The sequence below is a fragment of the Tricharina praecox genome (genome assembly GCF_024521635.1).
Source record: "Tricharina praecox strain CBS 144465 chromosome Unknown BZA05scaffold_34, whole genome shotgun sequence".
In the NCBI taxonomy this organism is placed as follows: Eukaryota; Fungi; Ascomycota; class Pezizomycetes; order Pezizales; family Pyronemataceae; genus Tricharina; species Tricharina praecox.
In genome coordinates, this window is record NW_026250436.1 from 1 (window position 1) to 20,087 (window position 20,087).

Below are 20,087 nucleotides of genomic sequence, written 5' to 3' on the forward strand. Positions count from 1 at the left end.
GAGAGAGCTGACGACGACTCAAGGCTAGGCCGCGGAACTCCGATGCAAAGGAAGCGACGGAGCTACGCACTCTAGAGAAATCACGTGCTGAGGATCGGAACGACTATAAGTCGAACCGAGCGGGCAACCGAACCAAACTACAATCATCGCACCAAACAAACCATCGAAGAAACACCTTTAAGATTATTCCGTTTTGAATTATCGAAATTCCTGACTTTTATTCTACACTTGATACTACCATAGACTTTGACGACGCAAACTTGTTCCAGTCTCACATAGACCCTCACAACGGGGGGAATGCATATTTGAAAATTGGAAGCGCAGTCGATTTGGCATGCTCGATTATACGCTCTCCAGTCCAGTAATTGCGATTAGTTTATTCCAAGTACTCGAAGGCATCACGGACGGCAACCGCACCCTTCTTCGGCCATATGGGATTGTGTAGTAGTTGAGCATCAAGAATGTCATCTGGAACCCGAAGCAGACCTCCAGGAGTCAGGAACGCAGACACCATGGGACCCCAACCCTTGTTTTTAGGCTGTGATGGCTGCTTGCCCTTTTCCATCCATATCCGCCGTTTTCCGTCTTTGGCATTGAAAGTGGACTCATTGTGAGTGACAAGTACCAGAGGTTTCTCCCCTTCAAGTAGCCCCATTTGAATGTCAGTATCATACAATAGTATTTACTAAAATAAAATGACTGGTATACTACCTGGCGATACCTCCCAAATACCATCTTCATTGCAGATGATCATCATTCGCTGCAAATCTTTCCATTGGGGAATGAACATTCATGCGATAGTCCACCACATCTTCTCGTCAGTGCTCATCCACGTAAACTCCTTTGTGAACAACACCGCAGTGAAATCCCATCTTATTGAGCCAACGACGAGCTGTACGGGCACGGATAAGATGACTGGGTCCACCAGTTGGTCCAGCACTACTACCACCATCATAAATTGTAGTCGCAATTTCTAAGCAGTGATGTATCGTTTCTTTCGCCCATGCAGAATCCAAGTATTCACCAACTGCGCCAGCTAGACCTTGTCCGGTGATTTCTACCCCGCTGTCATGTCAGTATTTTATCTGCCACATAAACAGGTTGGGAACGTACTGTCGCCCATGCCAGCCACCCAGTCCCGAACTGCCATTTGTACCCCTTCATCATTAAACCAGGAGCGAGTCATTACAAAATACCCCCGCCTTCCTTCTTCAATTTTTCCTTCCCGGATCCACTGTAACTCCCACGTAACCACCTTTTGCGCAAAGTATAACTTCTTTCCAAAACATCTGGCTACCAGCTGTGCCATTCCCTCTCGAGTCTCCTTTGCCTTCCTACAGCTCTGCACCTTACAGAAGTACAAAACAGCCTGATGTCGAATGAGGTTCTGAGGGAGCATATCCACTATCTTTTTGGATCTCAACTGCTTTTCCAGCAGGTCCATGGCTTGAGATCGCTGTAGCGATTTCTCTTCATTCTGCTGTGTGGGCCGGCTGATACCGGACGCTGAAGTTCCAACGCCCGGGTCCATGACTGTCGAGCGCACAGTGAGAAACCCACCATCCAATGGCCGTGATCCTACAGCTGCCAGTCTCAACTCTGGCTGTGCCTTCTGTTTCCTTCTCTTGTGTTGTCTGCTCATTTCTGCAACTCGCTGATAATGAAATGTGGTATTATCATAGAGAGAGTTCCCCAACTCTTCGGCTGTAGCCATCAGATGCGCAAGTACATCCTCCCAGCCTCGCTTTGCATCCTCCTCCCCTTCCGTGAATTCACATTCATCCTCCTCCTCCCCATCTGACAACCCTTTCCAGTGTACTGCTCCGGGGACCGCTTTCAACAGCGTTGTGGTACCACTTAAGAAACTCACAGGTGCTTCTAAATCTCCTCCGCTGTTTTGACAGGCCTCTCTTTCCTCTCGGGCCTTTTTTTCCTTTCGAGCCTTTCTCATATGTTCTTGTTGCTTTCCAGTAATAGGCATGCTGGGAGGCAGCTACGGTGTCGGTAACGGATGACGGCGTGTGTGCAATGGTTCAGGCGTGCGTGCGGCGGTTAGAACAAGCGTGTCGACGCGGTAAAAACGGACCCTTTTTGGTATGGCCCGGGCCAATATTGGTTGAGCAAGATGGCTATGAACTGGGAGTTGTTGTTAGTCAGTATTCAGAGAAAAGGATGGACCCCCCCCACGTACCCAGGACAGACAGAACCAGCGTGGGGACGTAGAAAACGGGTTTTTTTTTCGGCCGTGCCGGAATGGGAACGAGCGGACCACCGGACGAGCGAACGAGAGAGCGAGTGGGTTGTTGACTGGAAGCTGGTGGTGGGTGTGAGGTAACTGGTTGCGAGATGGCTGACTGCGAGACGATGGCCGATTGCGAGATGGCTCGCGGTGAGATAGCTGGCTGTGAGATAGCTGGTATTGTTGCGCCGCGCGCCCGGCGCTCGCCCGGTGGCGTATGCTGTCCAGTAGAGGTCCTGAAACCTTGCTGGGTGACCTGACCGGCTAGCTGATTAGGTGTTTCTATTGGTTTGATGGTCTTCCAGGTTTCCCGGCACTGCTACTTCCTCCAGTTCAGAAAAAGTTGTCTGGGTGACTTCAGGAACTCTAGCTCGTCTCTAGCTCGCCTTTAGTTCGCCGAAATGGGTAGGTGGGTTGTGAGTAGTTTCCGGGATCAAGAACTAGACTGTATCTACAAGAAAATTTGTGCTCAAGTTGCTCGACTCCTACATCCACGTGCAAATGATAGTCGACTCCATTTTCGAACCCGATTATGGCGAAGAGGATGTAGCGACGGAGTGTTACACCTAGCAAGCTGGCGCTATACCTCATATACATAGGAGTACATTAGTAGCGGTACAGATACCATTGGCCTTAGACGATTGGCAGTTACGCAGGAAGCATTGCAAGAGTCAATCAACTCGCACAGTTAGAGTCATTAAAGTAATGACTCTAGTCACCGAGCAGGATTGACTCCAGGCAGTGCGTAGGAGGACTGGGTGGCGTAAAAAGGGCTCAGAAGTCAGGGATGTACCCTGAATGTACTCGGAGCTACTTACCTGGCCAGCCCGGCAGGGCAAGGTCCTCAAACCCGAATTTCATGGCTAGACATCGTTATTGGTCAATCTGTCTTGATGGGTTTCCGGCCGGCCAGATCACCCGGCAAAGTTTGAGGACCTCTAGCGCCCACCGCCCCACCGAGCACCGCAAAAACAAAATCACACCAAAAATAAATACAATTAATTTACTGCTTTGGGAATTAAATAAGTAATTGATTTTTCCAAAGGAATGTTCCCTACCATCAGCTCTAGGAGTCCCCAACCATATGTTCAAGAGCAAGGTGCTCTATCATTTGACAGGTTTCAAGGTGTGTAAACTGATATCAGTAAACAGATGTCATATTCTTATAGGTTGAGGATAAGGATTGTTACCGCAAAAACTCCACACAGTAGGTTTCATGTCATTCATGGAGACTGAACTATGGTCAATCCAGTGATTGAAGCGACGGGTGATAACGATAGGGATGCTGCATAGCGGGTCACTCGGCCTTGACATTCTCCTCTCGTTGGGACAAGTGTATGAAGTACCATCTCGCAGTCATCATAGCTGCCAATTGGCTGTAGATGATCATGAAACTCTGCCGTTGAACAGTGCTAAGTACGGTCATGATGTGAGTTGACCAGTTTGAACAGGAGAGTGCGGGTATAATCAGGATTGTGGAAACATTCAACTCAATTAGTCCTGCATTAGCGGCACACTATTTCCCATCCCCACCTCTGAATTTGCAAAACCTCGTCTTCAGGAGTTGGGGTTCAACACGGGTAATCGCACTAATATCTTTCCCAACTGACATACCCAACTCGACTGCAAAACCCCTCTATTCCCAGGCCTGTCGCTGAAGAGAGAGGCGCCAGAAACGAACTGGTAGGAAGCCTGGAAATGAGCGGCAGATGGAACCGCAAGAGTCAAGTTCCGCCCTTCCATCCCTAAGGAGAGCAGGGGCGGACTCGGCAATCACAGGATCCCGCAAGAAATCGGCAACCCGAAACTAAGGGCTGAAGTCAGGACCTGTCCCCACCGGCTAGTATCTAGCCCAGATCAAGAGCTCATCGACAGCGAAGTGCGGGTAGGTACCGGTATAAAACCAAAACCGGGGAACATCTGTTCAGAAATTGCCCGCGATAGAGAAATCAGGGAAAATTCCCTTGGACGCCGGTTAGGAGAGAACAGGACGAGGCTAGGAGAGAATGAAGATCAGCGATCTCTTCCCATGTCAGAGGAATAGCAAACCTCTCCTACAGTTCCACGACTTTATAGATGTGGGCTGCTAGGTCCACCCGTTCGGCGTTGTAACCAGACGAAAAACCCTGAGCAGGCGAACCTCAGAAACATCACTAGAAGATCAAATATACCCGGTCAGTCCAGACAAAGCGAGAGGAAGTATAGAAGCGGCAAGGCGTGCAATACACTACCTACAGGACAGAGCGATTAAGGGAAGAGAGATCCTGCTCTTTCTCCCTCTCCGTTATGCCCGGCAACGACGCCCGTAGACGAGGAGTTAGGGAAAGGGTGGGGCGAGACATTGCTAAAACCATGGCCGGCGGCGTTTGGGAGACCACCCAAGGAAATCCGAGGACGGGCGGAGAAACCAGAATACTATAGAATGCAGTTGTCGACGCTTCTTTCTTCTTTCCTTTCTTTTTTTCTTTTCTACTCTCGCCTTTCTCCTGTACATTCTCATTCTCTAGGACAGGTTCTGCGAAGGGCAAAGGCAACCTGCGTCTCACCCCACGCTCACGTGGGGATTAGTAGTAGGGAGTAACAGAGTGTGTACTCGGCCATGATCTAACAAGGTCAAATGCTATGATGATTAGACAAAAGCAATAGCGGAAGACAGCAATCTACCAAGAACCCCTCGCGCCGCCAGAAGGAGCCACACAACCGCCAATGAAGTCTTAGACCATACAACCGCATATAACGGCGATCAGTTGGCTCTCAAAGGGGTTTTTGATTCTGGTCGTCGGCTTTTCCAAGGGGGACAGCGCGATTGGTGGGTTCGTCACACTCTTTAGTGGTAACGAGTGATTTGAAGGTAAGGCAGCATACTGTGTCACAGCCGCGGATCGTCAGCTCTTGACGTGCCCATGTTTGACTTTCCGGGGATTGATCGTGACCCTTCATTACGTCTACTCGAAATCCGACATTTCCATAGCGTATGGAGAGTATGTCATAAATTGATCGCGATGCCATATGTATCACTCGGTTGCAATACCAACCACCACATACTGCCGTGAGGAATCGAGGCTAATAGTCGCCATCGTCTAGTAAAGGCCGCATGTGACAATAAATTGATGTTCTCTCTCTCCCTAAACCAAGGCTGAACTAGATAGCGGAGTAGGCGGACAATGAGCGTGGAGGTGTTTTTGTTTTGTACGTAGCGGCGCAGCACCGAGCCGAGGCGCCAGAGCTTTCTCTCTACCCGCGGAGCTGGCAGGAAAGGTCGGGAAGTTGGTGGGCGCCATAGTCTCGTAATGGCCGCATGCGAAAATAAATTCATGTTCTCTGTCTCTCTGAATCAACATTGTGCCCCCATTATGTCCTCCACACAGCAAGTTCCTTCGACGACAATTTCGATATAGGTATACATTAGCTTGCAGTGTTTCAGAGTAGTGATGGCACCATTCATGAATAGATGGCGATTCAGTCGGGTTCAACTGTGGCAAGTGCGACAACCTCGAGGCTGACGCGATTATCGCGGCGGATGTCGGGCGTACCGGTATTTGGAACCGGATGGGGAGAGCTGTATTCAGTGTTCTCCATCGCCCAGTCCAGAGGGTCAAAATGCCAGACGGCCCGAGCCTGGGATGGACGGTTGCAAAATTTGTCCGGCGGGCCCGAGCCTCGGACGGACGGGTCGGTCCTCGTCCAACGGTGGAGGACGACCGTCCAAGTCACGTGAATACTATTCGGCTAATTGATGATTTCTTAGCACCGATATGCACGCACCACCGCGTCAGTCATCCCTCACCGCTCCACAAGCTGTGAAAAGTGGCAGTATTCTGACTCGGACGCCTGAGGTGCGGTGCCCGGCCACTATCACAGCGCTCTAGACACCAAATCTCACTCGGCCACCAAGGTCCACGCCCGAAATCAGGTTGTTACCCAAGCCTTGGCGGACGGCCGTCGACGGCCGTCCTGGGCCGTCCGTCCTGTCCGTTTGCTGAAAAAACCTTGGCAGTCACGTCCCAGCCTCGGACGGGAGGCCCGCCATCCGTCCTCGTCCGAGCCCCAGGACGGTCGGACCGGACGATGGAGAGCAGTGGCTGTATTCCGGTCACTTCTGCGCTTGTGGAGCAAGCATCGGGAGATTTTGGCGGGTACTTCATGGTCTGGCCTCGCTTGTCGATACCTCGCGTAAGGAGGACTGGATAGCGAATGTTGTCCAATTTTTGTCCATGTCGTCGCTTTGATGCTCGTGTCGGAATGGGGATGCGCATTGTTGCGGTGCTCTTATCTCCGCATACGATGAGGATTCGTCCGGAATCGACCACGGCAAATGCGTTACCACCAAGGCGAGAATATTTCCTCCAAGCATCGGCGATCGCGGAGGCCCACTGTGTTGGGAACCTAACGGTGACGAGCAAAGAAGTTAGCCGTCCATCCGGACTGGACACCATCGTTCGGGCTGGGGCGGGACTGGACAAGTGTTCACCATATTCCAGTCCAGTCCGTCTGGACCCATGGACGGGACTGGACTACATACATCATCCACTCTGTCCGGAGGTGTCTGTCGGACGGACTGGTCAACCGGTAAGGTCGGACGGGACGGATTGCAGTCGACTTCCAAGACCGACAAAAATCATAAGGCGACATGAATTACAAGAGAAAAGGTTCCACGCATATTATCGGTGGTGGTAGTGGCTGATAGAAGTATGAGTGTAGTATGCGCACGGGCTGAAGATGACCCCGCGGCGTTGCTGGTACTGGACGACGATTGTGGCGCAGCTTTGCTGATACTGGACGAAATTGAACACACGATAATAGGAAATATTGTCGAAAAGAGTGGCACTTTCTTTCACTACCGGACTGCAGTCGACTGCAGTTCAACCCCGTCCAGCAAATTGGCGGACAGGACGGACTACTTTTATCCCGTCCTCTATGAGGCACGGACGGGAATGGATCTTGGCAGTCCGTCGAGTCCAGACTATGGAGAACACTGGACTGGACAGGGCTCGGATTCCCAGCGTACGAATCATTGCCCTCCACATGCTTCCAATACCTCTCCAGAGGTTCGTTTTCGTCCGATGTCGGTTGATGGATCGTATAAATGACGTTGCAGTGGAAAGCATTCCGGGCTACTTATTATCGAGTGCCAATGTGCGTACTGCGCTCGTGGAACGTCGGATTCCTAGCAAGATGGATGGCACCTTGGTTGTCGACACACAGCTGCTGGAGTTCAATGGCCAGGGAGCCATCGTTTGAGAACAAGTAGTAGGAGCAGTATTCTAAATTCTTATGGTCACTCACCGTACAGTACCCGAGCGTGTGAGGACCGGATTCGTATCGCTTCCTTGGCGGCATTTGATGCGCCGATACATTCTGCTTCCACTTTGAAGAATGCGATCAATGGCAGCTGCCAAGCTCACTATAAGATGTCACCTCCAGTAATAGTGATTATGCATCCGGAGCTATTAGAACGTTGGGTGGCAGCGGCTTAGTGTTCGGTTGTTGCAGCGGAATTGCACTTTCTTGAACCTGAGCCTAGTTTCGGTGAATGCGATATTAGGCATCAAACCAATCACTGGCCACATGAGGGTTTTGAAATTGACTGATATTTGCGTTGCCATTCATAATCGAGTGATTGTCCCATGTCTGTATCCGAATCAATCTTCGGAGTTGGCTTCTAGTGGGTTGGGTGATCCTGAGCCCGTTGCATTGGGAGATCTCAGAGTTAGGAGTCCAGAGATGAAGGATGGAGAGGACGATACGAGGTATTGGAGGACGTACTCCTACTACCGGAGTACATACGGCCGAATCATGGATTGGAGCTCCGCGGCTTTGGAGCATCCGCTGTATATCGAGAAAATCTGCTACTTCATGAACATTGTATTGACAGTACCATCAATGCTGCTCTCCACCATATCTGACACGGTAATCTGTATGTAGACAGCTATAAGCCGGATTGTTAGTTCAACTACAGCTTTGGCCGCACCTTGTCTGCTTTGGCGACGACAGGGAATTCCTTGCCTCTTCGTCGATCAGGCTTCCGTTAGCCTCAACGTTGTAAAAGTGGAGGTGAAGAAAGACGTTCAATATCGGCAAAGTCCCGTTGACAGAGCAGGATGAAGCTGATTCATTTTGGTTGCTGGCTCAGCTCAGGAATGAAGACCGAATATCTCCTAGGAACCGCCAAACCTAGCCCACATCACCACCCGGGCTGCCAGAAATCCACCCGTGGTGCATCATCACCTCAGGCGATGCAGTGAACATTGGGGACCACGGCCATCGTCATGGGCTCTGACAACACCTGGCACCGTCGCATAGATCGAGCATGTCTCTCAACTACTGCAGCCGTGCAGACCTATCGACGAACTTCTGAGAGACGATCGCAATTGTCGCTCTCGAACTCGAGGTGAGGAACGCCCACTTGCGGGATCATTTCCCTAGTCCACGGTTAGCTTTGGCGTGGATGAACGAAGCAGATTCTTTGATGCCCAACTGATCACCGTTTAGACAAAGTGGTGCAGTATCGATCACGGTCCGCAATGAGGGGGGTCACCAATTGGTCTTGCGCTTGGTTCCGGAGATCCATCGAAGACGCCATAAAGGCTGTTCTGACAAAACCTTGGGGTATAAAGCGTTGTGATATACGGCGAAATCGTAACCTAAAGATGTGGGGTGAGAAAAGGTTGATGCTTCAGCTACTATACAGCGTGAGAAGCTCCTCCTGTAGCTCTCAACCCAAATCTTCCTTCGCGCTAACCCTACTGGACCACACCGCCAGCCTCGTCCTTAGTCACCATTCGGCCAACTGTCCGCTCTCGCTTCCTCGCCCGGGCGGGCGTCGCACCAGCTCTTATCTTATCATATCTTTCCTTCGAGCCATTACCATGATGCTCAAGCCCCAAGTGGCCCTTGTTCACATAATCTTCTCATCCTTTCAACAGTCAACACATCGATGCGCGCTCTGAGACTCTGAGCACGCCATTGTCGAAGCAGATGTCGATTCCAGCTTGCGAAGAGTACACGACTCACGGAACCTATAAAATACGTCGTGAGGCCGGTCTACGTCCTATACGTGCTGTTTGTATGATCATATGCTACTCATAGCCAACAATCTATAAGTCGCAGGCTGGTTGTATTTGAATGTGAGCTTCCAGCAGTCAAGTCATCTGTCCAACACCCCGCCTTACATCCGACGAAAGCCGTCCAGACGAATACTCGGACGCCTGCAGCTTCTCGTTGTGTCTCCCGCACTTCACCCTAACCCTTAGCATAAGGCTTATCATTCCCCACACCAGCCGGTCCTGCTCTTTGAATCCCTGTCCCGTCCCTATCCTGCGAACACCCCTATCACAAGACCTGCGGAGCCCGCTTTCCCGCTCCCAAAGCTTTGCACCCAACACCAGCGACTCCGCGGCCACGCGACCTCGAAGGTCCACTCTCGCTTTCCTTCAGCTCATAAGCTCCGACGACGTCTCTCACTCGCATCTCGACGGCAATCCGCACACCTACTCCGCGCTGACCTCGAAACTCTGCAATCATGACCGAGGTTAGCTCTTCGGAAGCTTCGCGCCCAAAGCCCCCACGTATACGGTTCTCGCCCGCGATATCGTCACGCGAAATCTCGCCAGACCGCAGTTCTTACTTCAACGGTCACGGCAGCAGCTCCGGCTCCGAGTCGGACGATGTCAAAGCCTCTCTTTTACCAAAGCCCGTCGGATGGGCAACACGTCGGCGGAATTACCGTGGCTGGTGGCGGGACAACTGGGGGAACGCCGTCTTGATCACCGCCTTGGTGGTGTTGTCGGTGGGGTTTGGGACGATCGTTTGGGAGAACGAGGGAGGTTGTGAGTCTATTTTTTATTCAGGGCTGGTGAAGAGATTTGGGCGGGAGCTTGAGGATATTTTCAAATTCGAAGGCGACGTGCTGCAGCATGTGGTTAACATTGATGGAAAGCTCTGTCATGTGCTATGTGTGTTTTCCTGGTATTTCACTGCAGGCAGGACATGGATTTCTCATCTCGATTTCTTATGTCTGTCGCTTTCAGGTGCGGGGGCTGACGTATTGATTAATAGCCGAGCCTGTTATCGACGACCCGGAGCTTCTTGTGACGGCAAGGCATGGTGTGGTCAGTTCGGATGTCGATGTGTGCAGTCAGATCGGAGTCGATACCATGAAAAAAGGCGGGAATGCCGTTGATGCGGCCATCGGTAAGCTTAACGCCTTGCAGCTCGCGTAGTGCTAATGCATGCAAATAGCTACCGCGGCCTGCATCGGAACCATTAATATGTTTGCGAGTGGTGTCGGTGGGGGTGGCTTCATGGTCGTGAGGATGGCGGACGGTACATCGAAGAGCTTCAACTTCAGAGAAGCTGCGCCAGCCAAGGCTTCGCGAGACATGTATAATGGTACGCCACCACGACTCTACCAAATGCTGAATCAAACTGACTGTGGGTCCACAGAAAACGCCTTGCTCGCCCAGGTCGGGGGTCTTGCTGTCGCAGTTCCCGGAGAAGTCCACGGTTTTGCTGCTGCACACCAGATGTTTGGTGCCCTGCCGTGGAAGGATGTTTGGGAACCCAGCATCAACCTCAATACCGAAGGGTTCCAGGTTACACCAACCCTCCAGAGTATTATCCTTAAGGAAGAGCAGTTCTTTTACGACAATAAGAAGGATTGGCCCTTCCTTTTCTCCGAGGCTGGCTCATTGGTAGTCACCAGCGATGTTGTCAAGCGCCCAGAATATGCTGCTACCTTATCCACGATCGCCGGAAACGGCACTGGAGATGTCTACCATGGCGTTCACGAATTTTATAACGGCTCGCTTGCCTCGCAATTAACACAAGCGATTCAAGCAGCGAATGGGATCGTCACGGAATCCGACTTCTCGAAGTACTACACCGTCGTATCTGATACTGTCAATACGACCTTCTTAGGCAACGAGGTATTCACATGTCCTCCTCCTTGCTCCGGCCCCGTCATGCTGGAGGGCCTCAACATCGCCGAAGGCCTTCCTATGAGCGATCCCAAGGCACCTAACTCCCACCACTATCTTATCGAGGTTATGAAATGGCTATCCGCCGGACGCACCGAGCTTGGCGATCCATTCGACTCGATCGTCTCGGACAATGCAGTCCGGATCGCCGAACTCAACACTAAAGAATACGCCGAGTCTGTCCGCGCTAATATCTCCTCAGAGCGAACGTACTCCTGGGAGCACTATAACCCTGCATATGAACCCAATGACCCTAAAGGTACCTCTCACCTCTCGGTCATCGACAAGGACGGCAACGCCGTGGCCCTCACTACCACGGTCAACCTGTACTGGGGCGCGAAACTCCATGACCTTGTGACTGGTGTTGTGCTGAACTCCGAGATGGACGACTTTTCGATCCCGGGGCGCTCCAATGCCTACCATCTCGAGCCGAGTGTGTACAATTACATCCAGCCGTTCAAGCGCCCGCTATCCTCCACCGCACCTACGATCATCGTTGACGAGAATGGCCACGCCATGATGGTTATCGGCGCATCTGGCGGAAGCCGGATCGTCACGGGGGTCTTTGAGGCTATCATCAAGAAGGTTGTGTGGGGATATAGCTTGCTCGATACGATCAGATCTCCAAGACTTCACCATCAGCTCATCCCCGAGGTTGTGTACTGCGAGGAGGCCGTCGAAGATCGGATCCTTGTGGAGCTCGAGAGCAAGGGGCACGTTGTCAGCCGGAAGCGGCGGGGAGAAGCCGCTGGTGGCAGTGTTATGCAGGGCGCTTGGAGGGACCCGGAGACCGGGATGATGGAAGGTGTTGCGGATTGGTGGAGGAAGGGTGGGAAGGCGAGAGGATACTGATTTGGAGAGGATATTCAGGTCACAGCGGGGGATCGGGTACATACGCATTGTCGAGCAATTGGGCTGTAATAACAGCTAGAGTCTAGAACTGTTTGGACTAGAATGTTTTGCCGCGTTGTTCTGTAACTGTTTTTCTGTTGGTATATATGATGTAAGGCGTTGACGTTTAATGATATCAATGATTATATTTATCCAAAGTACTGTTTACCTGTGTGCCCTGTAAGGCACTTCACGTTGTTTTCGAACGTACTTGCTAGCGCAATGGTGACTGGAGCCGTCATGTCAGATCATTCGCTTCACGCCAGCCAATCGGTGCGCGTTGCTGCATGAAGTGTCACTAGTAGTGCCCAGCAAGGTACTGTGTTTATGGATTGTGCGGGCAATGAGCGTGGGCTTTTGTTTTTGTGGTGCTTTGTTTTGGTAGGCAGCGGTGCAGCGTCGAGCCGCGGCGGTAGAGCGCTCTCTCACCCCAAGGAGCTGGCAGGAAAGGTCGGATTTTGTGGTCGTCATTATCGAATAATGCCGTATGCGGAATAGTTGATGTTCTCTCTATATATACATTATACACGGTACATCGTTCTCTTACCTAGTACCCAACGTGTTGGAGGTGGACACTGCCAGCGAGGCGGCTAGGGTGAAGAGATGGGGGACAACGGCACGATAGGTATGTGGAGGATTCTAGTAGGGGCTTGACTCCAACCGATATGGACGGGGGCAGGAGGGAGAGCGAAGTGCTGAGTGCCTTTGGCATGGATCGGGGGCGGTAATTTGGTTCGGGCGGAATTGGGATTCCCTTTATCTCTTCCTTCGTTATCTCTACTTTGCGGCTAATGGTATCGCTCGACCAAGGCAGTCACCTGCGGCATCTTGTGATGGAAAACGGCTGTGCATTAGCCACGGTCTGGATCAACTGTAGCTGTGCGGTGAATGGAAAGTTGAATAAAGTTGATACATGGTACAGGAGAAGCGAAGTGTTGTAGTAGAGATGTGCAGACTTCAAGACACCATTCGGTTACGGATACGGTAGGTTCAATTGCGGGTCTAGCCACAAGCATCGTAGCTTGGAAGGGACGCCTTTGACGATTTCTTATATTCACATCACAAGCGATCACTCAAATTGTAACCACACGACATCACTCACTAGTACTGTTCTGGAGGTAAAAGAAATTCTTATCGAGCTATTAGCGGCATTTCCACCTCGGGGTGTGGCCCGTTGCGAATAATACTTAACTTTGGGAAGTTTTCTGGAAATTTTGTCGCCTGGAGGCATCATCGTATCGCCCTCTTAGAATCGTTTAGTTGTCAGCTGTCATTGGCTGCAGCCAGTATAGAAAGGTGCTGGGGCTCCTTTACTCAGCAGCAACAAGTGGACTACTCGAAAGGTCAACCAAATGTGTACGGCGCTGCTTGCATTATCGTGATAAAGGATCATGCATACTCGAATTCGAAGATGTGAGGCTGCAAGGCAGCTACAAAGAATGACCAAAGTACATCACCAATCAAGCGCAGTATTTCCATCAATCCACCTATCCAAGCTAAATACTTCCCCTAAGTCTCAATAAAACCACCACATCAACTATTGCACGGTGGGGGGTGGTGGAAGCACTATCCCTCAAGCACCACAAGGATTGGCTTTACCTCCCGCGCAACTACCCCTAGGACCATACGCGCAGCAACCCCCGCTGGGCGCGCACTCAAAGATCCACCCGGTATGGGGAGAGGGATATGCGTTTAGATTTCCGGCGCTCCTGACCGCATTGCAAGCCCAGCAGTATTGGCCCTGCTTCGTCCCGGGACGGCATTTGCAACCGTTGTTCTTGCAGGCCCGCTTCTGGAGCATGTGGCCGTCGTCGTCGTCGCGGGCAAGGATTGGGCTGATGTTTTCACGCTTCACGCCTGGGACGGCTGCGGCGTCACGCTCGACCTTGACGCCCGGGGCGGCTTCGGCGATGGCGGCAGCGTCGGGAGATGGGTGTGACGATACGAGGCTCATGGAAAGAGCCGTGAGTAGAAGGAGCGGAGTGGTAAAATACATGGGTGTGGCGGTTGGTGGAGTTATCTGGTGAAGTCAGAAATGGAGTTCCGGGCTGATGGTTCGGTGGCGGAAACTTCACCTGTTATCGAGATAGTTGTAAGCGGATAAGGATAATGTAGTGAGGGGGACTGAGACGGAAGCCATGGGTGGAGACCGGAGGGCTATTTATGTCTTTTGGTCCATGCTTGTGGAGGAGCTCAGCCATCCACTCTGACAAAGGAAGGAACTCGGATACAAACAGCGGAAGCCTTGAAAAGTGATAACTGGGATTATCTACCTCAAGATGCAACAATAGGCCGAAATATGAGATTCCCATATCATAATAAAAAACCTAAGGGATCAATCGTTCATACAATGTTGACCTGCAGCCGCAAGGTCCAGGTTCAGCCGTTACCGCTCCCTGCATCACGGGAAGCGGCCAGCCTTTGAGGTATCAAATCGCATGTTGCACTTTCGCTGGAAATCTTTTCCAAGGGGTTTGCTAAACAAAAGTAGTAAACGAATCGAGCATCGTTGATCACGGAAACCGTTATGGGGGGCCTGTATGCATGTGCAGCCGGCGATTGATTTGAATAACGTCTCCGCGCAAACCTTAACAGACTCTATAATTTTAAAACGTCTGTCCATCTGAATTTACCACTGATGGTACGTTTCATTGGTGAAGATAGCCAGTAGGCGTAGGTAAATAGGTCGTCCACGTACAGACAATGTCTCAATCCAACCAGCTAGGTAATGGATAGTTTCAGAAGAAGAAAGATTTATATCACATCCCATTAGGCAATATCCATTAACAATCATGGTGATACCATCTTCGCCTCAGCGTGCCACAATCGTGAAGAAATACGAGGCTTGGTCAATCAAATAACCCAGAACGTTATTTTCACTACCGTATCCGAAGCGACACGTCCTGTTCCACGACGTATAAAACGTCCGGTAGTACGGAGTGCGCCTTTGCGGGGATATTCTCCAATCCGTCGCGATACCGGCCCGCGTCGATCCTTCGAGTGCGGGAGCGTGACGCAGCTTTCGTTTCCCCCGGGGGTGTGCTATGTGACATGTGTTAATGTTGAAAGGCATTGAAACTGTAGTGCAGAATGCGGCTAACCAGTAGGGCTTTGGAGTAACTAGCCATGTGATTCTTGAGGTGTATCCGGATCGATGATACACCTAGGTTCCAAGCGTGTATGTACCACGTGCAAGGTGCTCGCCGTATGCCGTTTGAAACACATTCCAAATACACGACCGAAACGACGGACGCGATACGGCCTAAAATCATGCAAGCAAGTAATGTTTACTCTATCTCACTTTCCAAAGAATTCAAGTGCCGATTCTCCTAGATATGAGGATACGACTTTCGTCAGGCATCAAGGGTCGATTGAACCTGGTTTATTTCGGGCTGGCCGCCGCGTAGATGGCTGTATGGTTTGACGAGCATGAATAACTGCTGGTGAGTAAACCAGAAGTCGTTGTTACATTGCATGTGCTTCTACTCGTCAAAAAGGACCAGTTGTGTTCCCCACGGAAAACGAATCCTGGGCGAGTGATTTCCGGTGATATGTAGTACCGGTGGTAAAAACTTGGAACTGGCTAGGATATTTGGAGATGGGAACGATTGCACTACATCGCTCTTTTCGCAGGAGGTAGTAGTAATTCACCGTGAGCTCGAATATTGGACATCGTTGACTACCACAGTTACCAAGTGTGTGCATGTTTCCGAGGTTACTCGGGTGGAGGGGGCTGGGTAAGGCGTTGCTGGATTGGTTGCAATGAGGTGTGCAGATAAATTGCAGAAAATGTGGAGAATGCTACCACAAGCGAGAGCTGGGCCCACTTGGGAGCTTACAAGAATTGACTGCACCAAGTTTGCATGGACAAACAGCAACACCTTCAACAATGCCATGAGTAGCCGGTCCTGAAATACTTAGCACCATTGAGATGGTTGATCTGTTGGAGAGAAGTGATGTTAGTACGCATGGTTTTCTCGGACTCGTTACAACTTTTTGCTGAATAGACTTCAACTGATACGTTTTTGGCGTTCGGTGTCCGATTGCCTCGTTCATGTGCACCATACCGCCGGACCTCTTGATTGATTGATCGATTGATTGTTCATACAGCATGGAACCCGAAGGTTATGGTCGATACAGATATCTACAATACAACATTTCGACAAAGAAATTCCACCACCAAATCCATACAGAAACGACAAGCCAAATCCCTTCGTCTCGCAATATTCTGAAAGTGAGCCTCCGAAGAGGCTCGGGTTGTCGGTTTTGCGCTGTAGCGGCGCTTCGTAGCCCTCCTCTTCTCCAAAAGATACCTCCACTCGGTACTACCCTCAACATAACCAGTCTAGCGCACACGGCACGGTGCTCGAAAGGAATCGTCGTCTCGGGGTTTGCGTAGCTGTCAAGGCCGGGGCCCGATGAATAGCAGCGAAGATATTTGGATCGAAGGCGGGACTGGCAAAATGCCGGTTGTCATGGTCGACGTTGTCCTGGGCCAAGCCCTGAGCTCTCCGCCTGGAGTTCACTCTCCTCCCCGCCGTGGCCGTATCGCCTGCTAAACAGGCTCTCCTAGAGTGATAAAATGGATGATGATGTGCGGGGAAGCGATGGTGAGACTTCTTTAGAGGTTCGGACGTAGCACCCGTGGTGGTGCAGTTCTCCGGCCAGGGACCGAGGCTCGATTGATCTCTATCGCTTCATACTCATCGTCGTCAAATTCGTCGGTCGGGGCACTCAATCCGCGGTCGGAAAGAGTGGACACACACGCCACATGAATCCTGAAGCCAAAGTGAGCGGGGCATTTGGTGTGCCAACGCATAGTCTTGGCATTTTTGGAAGGTTGGTGTGGTTGTCGGAGGTGTGTGTACCGCCGGACCTCTTACCGCAACGGTTTTGGCTGGTCCACTGCCGTGGCGACTGTGCAAGCCTAAAAAACTGTGGGTAGCACCACCAAGCATTCCGTTTCCATTGCCTTATTTTTTCGTCTCTGTATTCTTTCGTATGTTACCGGTATTCCAAGTACTGTACATAACGTATCCTACGTTCCATCACATTGTGACCTAGGTAGCTGGGTGGTGGCAAGCGCGAATCACACGCTTGCTTGTCATACGCGCATTTAGCCTGCCTATTTTACTCTAGACTATTGCAGCGTACCTTTTTTCCGTTCCTGTCCACAGTTCAAATGAATGGCTTGGTGTGGCGTCCTGGTTCCACGCGCGCCTCCTAAGCACGAACGAGCTTCACTAGTAGTAATGAAGTCCACCAAGGGGAGCTCACTGTGCGCAATGATTTCGGCCTTCTTCCTCACACCTCCATCAACTCTGTCACTCGCAGGTCCGCCAGCGCGCCGTGTAAATTTACACGCGGCAATCTTCAAACGCGGCAATCTTCAAACGCGACATCGAGTGACACGCCATGGTACGGAACTTCCCGATAATTAGCGTGACACCTTTACCCTGCCACGCTAACCTGCATCTTCACAGCAAAAAAAACTTTTGAAACGCTTCAACCCAAAATCCACGTCCACCCCACACGAACACACACGAAACGCCATGAAGCGAAAACAGATTTCCGACGATACGCCTACAGCGGCGGCACTGGTGACGGCAACGGCGGTGGAGGATGCAGAGACTACATTCGCATCCCTCGGTCTTGATGCTCGGCTGCTGCAGGGTGTTGCGACCCTTGGGTTCGCGAATCCTACGTTAGTGCAGGCGAAGGCGATTCCGTTGGCGCTGGAGGGGAAGGATATTCTCGGTATGGCTTCTGTACGGATGGTGGGGAGGAGTGCTGGCGCGCGGTGCTGATCGATGGGTGGTATAGCGAGGGCGAAGACTGGCTCGGGAAAGACGGCGGCGTACCTGCTGCCGATTCTGCACAGCATATTAAAAACGAAAGAGGTGAGATCGAGTCCTGTGTGCTTGCGGGAGGGGCGGTGAGTGGTGGGTGACTAAACGTGGGGAATTGTGGCTGCAGGAATCACCAAACGAAAAGGCGACGCGCGCATTCATCCTCGTGCCCACGAAAGAGCTGGCGGAGCAGGTCCTCAAGATGACCGAGAAGCTTGCGCAGTTCTGCGGAAAGGCGGTCCGCGCCGTCAACATTGCGCAGAACGTGTCGGAACAGGTGCAGAGATCGCTGCTCGCCGAGAACCCCGATATTGTCATCTCCACACCCTCAAGAGCGCTGTTACACATCAACCTCTCCGGCCAAGCTCTGGTCGCCAATGTTTCGCAGATGGTCATTGATGAGGCGGATCTGGTGCTGTCATACGGTTATGATGATGACCTGCAGGCGATCGCGAAAGCGCTGCCGAAAGGACTGCAGACATTCTTGATGAGTGCCACCTTGACGAAGGAAGTCGAGACGCTGAAATCCTTGTTTTGCCGGAGTCCAGTGATTCTGCGACTGCATGAGGACGAGGAGGACGTAGAGGGTGAAGGCGTTAGCCAATACGTTGTGAAGTGGGTCTCCACCTCCAATGTGCCTTATACCCCATCACTGACCACGAATAGGTGTGCCGAGGACGAGAAATTCCTGCTCATTTACGTAATTTTCAAGCTTAAACTAATAAAGGGCAAATGCATTGTCTTTGTGGGCGAGATCGACCGCTGCTACCGTCTCAAACTCTTCCTTGAGCAATTCGGCATCCGATCTTGCGTGCTCAACTCCGAGCTCCCCGTCAACTCCCGCCTGCACATCGTCGAGGAGTTCAACAAGGGCGTGTACGACATCATCATCGCGACGGACGAGAACGAAGTAGTAGGCGACGAGGAGGACGAGTTGCCGGAGAAGAAGAAGAAGAAGAACTCTACCCCGGCCGACGTCGAGATGCCCGACGCAGACGCAGACGCAGAAGCAGCAGTCGCCGAAGCCACAACACAAAAGAAGAAGAAGCGCAAGAAGCCGCGCCTTGACAAAGAATACGGCGTGTCGCGCGGCATCGACTTCCAAAACGTCGCGTGCGTCCTCAACTTCGACCTCCCCACCTCCGCAAAATCGTACACCCACCGGATAGGCCGGACCGCGCGCGCCGGAAAAACCGGCATGGCCATGACCTTCGTGGTGCCCGAGAAGCTGCACGGAAAACACAAGCCGACGACCATCCCCACCACGGCGAACGACGAAAAGCTGCTCGCAAAGATCACCGCCCAGCAGGCAAAGAAGGGCAAGCAGGTGAAGCCGTACATCTTCGACATGGAGCAAGTGCAGAGCTTCCGGTACCGCATGGACGACGCGCTGCGTGCGGTAACACGGACCGCCATCCGCGAGGCGCGGACCCGCGAGCTGCGACAGGAGCTGCTGGCGAGTGAGAAGCTGAAGCGCCATTTCGAGGAGAACCCCGAGGACCTGAAGCATTTGCGACACGACGGAGAGCTGCGCGCGGCACGCATCCAGCCGCATCTGAAACACGTGCCGGAATATCTGCTGCCGAAGGACGGAACTGCGGCGTTAACGTCCGGCCCGGATATCAGCGGTGTGGGCCTGAAAAAGAGCGGCGAGAATAGGATCAGGAAGGCGAGAGAGAGGAATAAGAGGGTGCGGAAGAATGCGGCGACGAGAGGGAAGGGCAGGGATCCGTTGAAGATGTTCAAAGGAGGAAAGGGTAAGAAGTAAATGGAAAATGGTAATCCGCACAAGCAGTTGTATCTATAGCACATGAGGAGTATTGACATTGTTACGGTGTTGCGGGCAAAGTAGGCGATCATAATAAAACGTTCTGTTGTGCAGTGATCACTTGCCACTAGGAAGTTCGATCCGTGAATTTAATGGAAGATGCCCTCTTGAGAAGCGAAGATCTCAGTAATAATGGCAAGCACCGTCCCAAAATGACGCACAAAGTGGTGCCTATCTTGACTGATCACTCGCTACTTGTCAACCAGCACCTTAATGATAATTTCCAAGCCCACTGTAAAGATCAGAGCGAAGGGCAATTGAAGCCACATCAGACCGGTTCGAAAGTTGGATTGGACAGTGGA

General features: G+C 51.7%; 4 protein-coding genes across 4 annotated transcripts; 2 read left to right on the forward strand and 2 right to left on the reverse strand.

The window, feature by feature from the left end:
• Positions 1–5,698: 5,698 nt before the first annotated feature.
• On the reverse strand, positions 5,699–7,013 carry BZA05DRAFT_461508 (uncharacterized protein; the record flags this gene model as incomplete). The annotated part of the gene is made up of 3 exons (XM_051487681.1): positions 6,711–7,013; positions 6,161–6,625; positions 5,699–5,960 (listed from the first exon to the last, which is right to left on the reverse strand). The coding sequence occupies exons 1-3, from the start codon at positions 6,869–6,871 to the stop codon at positions 5,699–5,701; spliced, it is 888 nt and encodes a 295-aa protein (XP_051335432.1). The 5' UTR covers positions 6,872–7,013.
• Positions 7,014–9,761: 2,748 nt separating this feature from the next.
• On the forward strand, positions 9,762–12,069 carry BZA05DRAFT_448781 (gamma-glutamyltranspeptidase-domain-containing protein; the record flags this gene model as incomplete). Its single annotated transcript, XM_051487287.1, has 4 exons — positions 9,762–10,068; positions 10,298–10,432; positions 10,481–10,630; positions 10,685–12,069. The coding sequence occupies 4 exons, from the start codon at positions 9,762–9,764 to the stop codon at positions 12,067–12,069; spliced, it is 1,977 nt and encodes a 658-aa protein (XP_051335433.1).
• A 1,523-nt stretch (positions 12,070–13,592) lies between these two features.
• Positions 13,593–14,223, reverse strand: BZA05DRAFT_477224 (uncharacterized protein). Its single transcript, XM_051488296.1, has 2 exons — positions 14,184–14,223; positions 13,593–14,128 (listed from the first exon to the last, which is right to left on the reverse strand). The coding sequence occupies exon 2, from the start codon at positions 14,102–14,104 to the stop codon at positions 13,682–13,684; it is 423 nt and encodes a 140-aa protein (XP_051335434.1). The 5' UTR covers positions 14,105–14,128; positions 14,184–14,223; the 3' UTR covers positions 13,593–13,681.
• Positions 14,224–17,581: 3,358 nt separating this feature from the next.
• On the forward strand, positions 17,582–19,825 carry BZA05DRAFT_431889 (ATP-dependent RNA helicase dbp9). The gene is made up of 4 exons (XM_051486204.1): positions 17,582–17,865; positions 17,932–18,008; positions 18,085–18,572; positions 18,624–19,825. Exons 1-4 carry the CDS (start codon positions 17,661–17,663, stop codon positions 19,723–19,725), a joined length of 1,872 nt encoding a protein of 623 aa, XP_051335435.1. The 5' UTR covers positions 17,582–17,660; the 3' UTR covers positions 19,726–19,825.
• The last annotated feature ends 262 nt before the right edge of the window (positions 19,826–20,087 follow it).

What these genes read in the sequence shown, in the direction of transcription:
- BZA05DRAFT_477224 (XM_051488296.1), bottom strand. Translation starts at nt 14,104, where the DNA reads ATGTATTTTACCACTCCGCTCCTTCTACTCACGGCTCTTTCCATGAGC.
- BZA05DRAFT_431889 (XM_051486204.1), top strand. Translation starts at nt 17,661, where the DNA reads ATGAAGCGAAAACAGATTTCCGACGATACGCCTACAGCGGCGGCACTG. An exon ending in GCATATTAAAAACGAAAGAG is followed by an intron (nt 18,009 to 18,084) that starts GTGAGATCGAGT and finishes TTGTGGCTGCAG; the next exon opens with GAATCACCAAACGAAAAGGC. An exon ending in GTTAGCCAATACGTTGTGAA is followed by an intron (nt 18,573 to 18,623) that starts GTGGGTCTCCAC and finishes GACCACGAATAG; the next exon opens with GTGTGCCGAGGACGAGAAAT.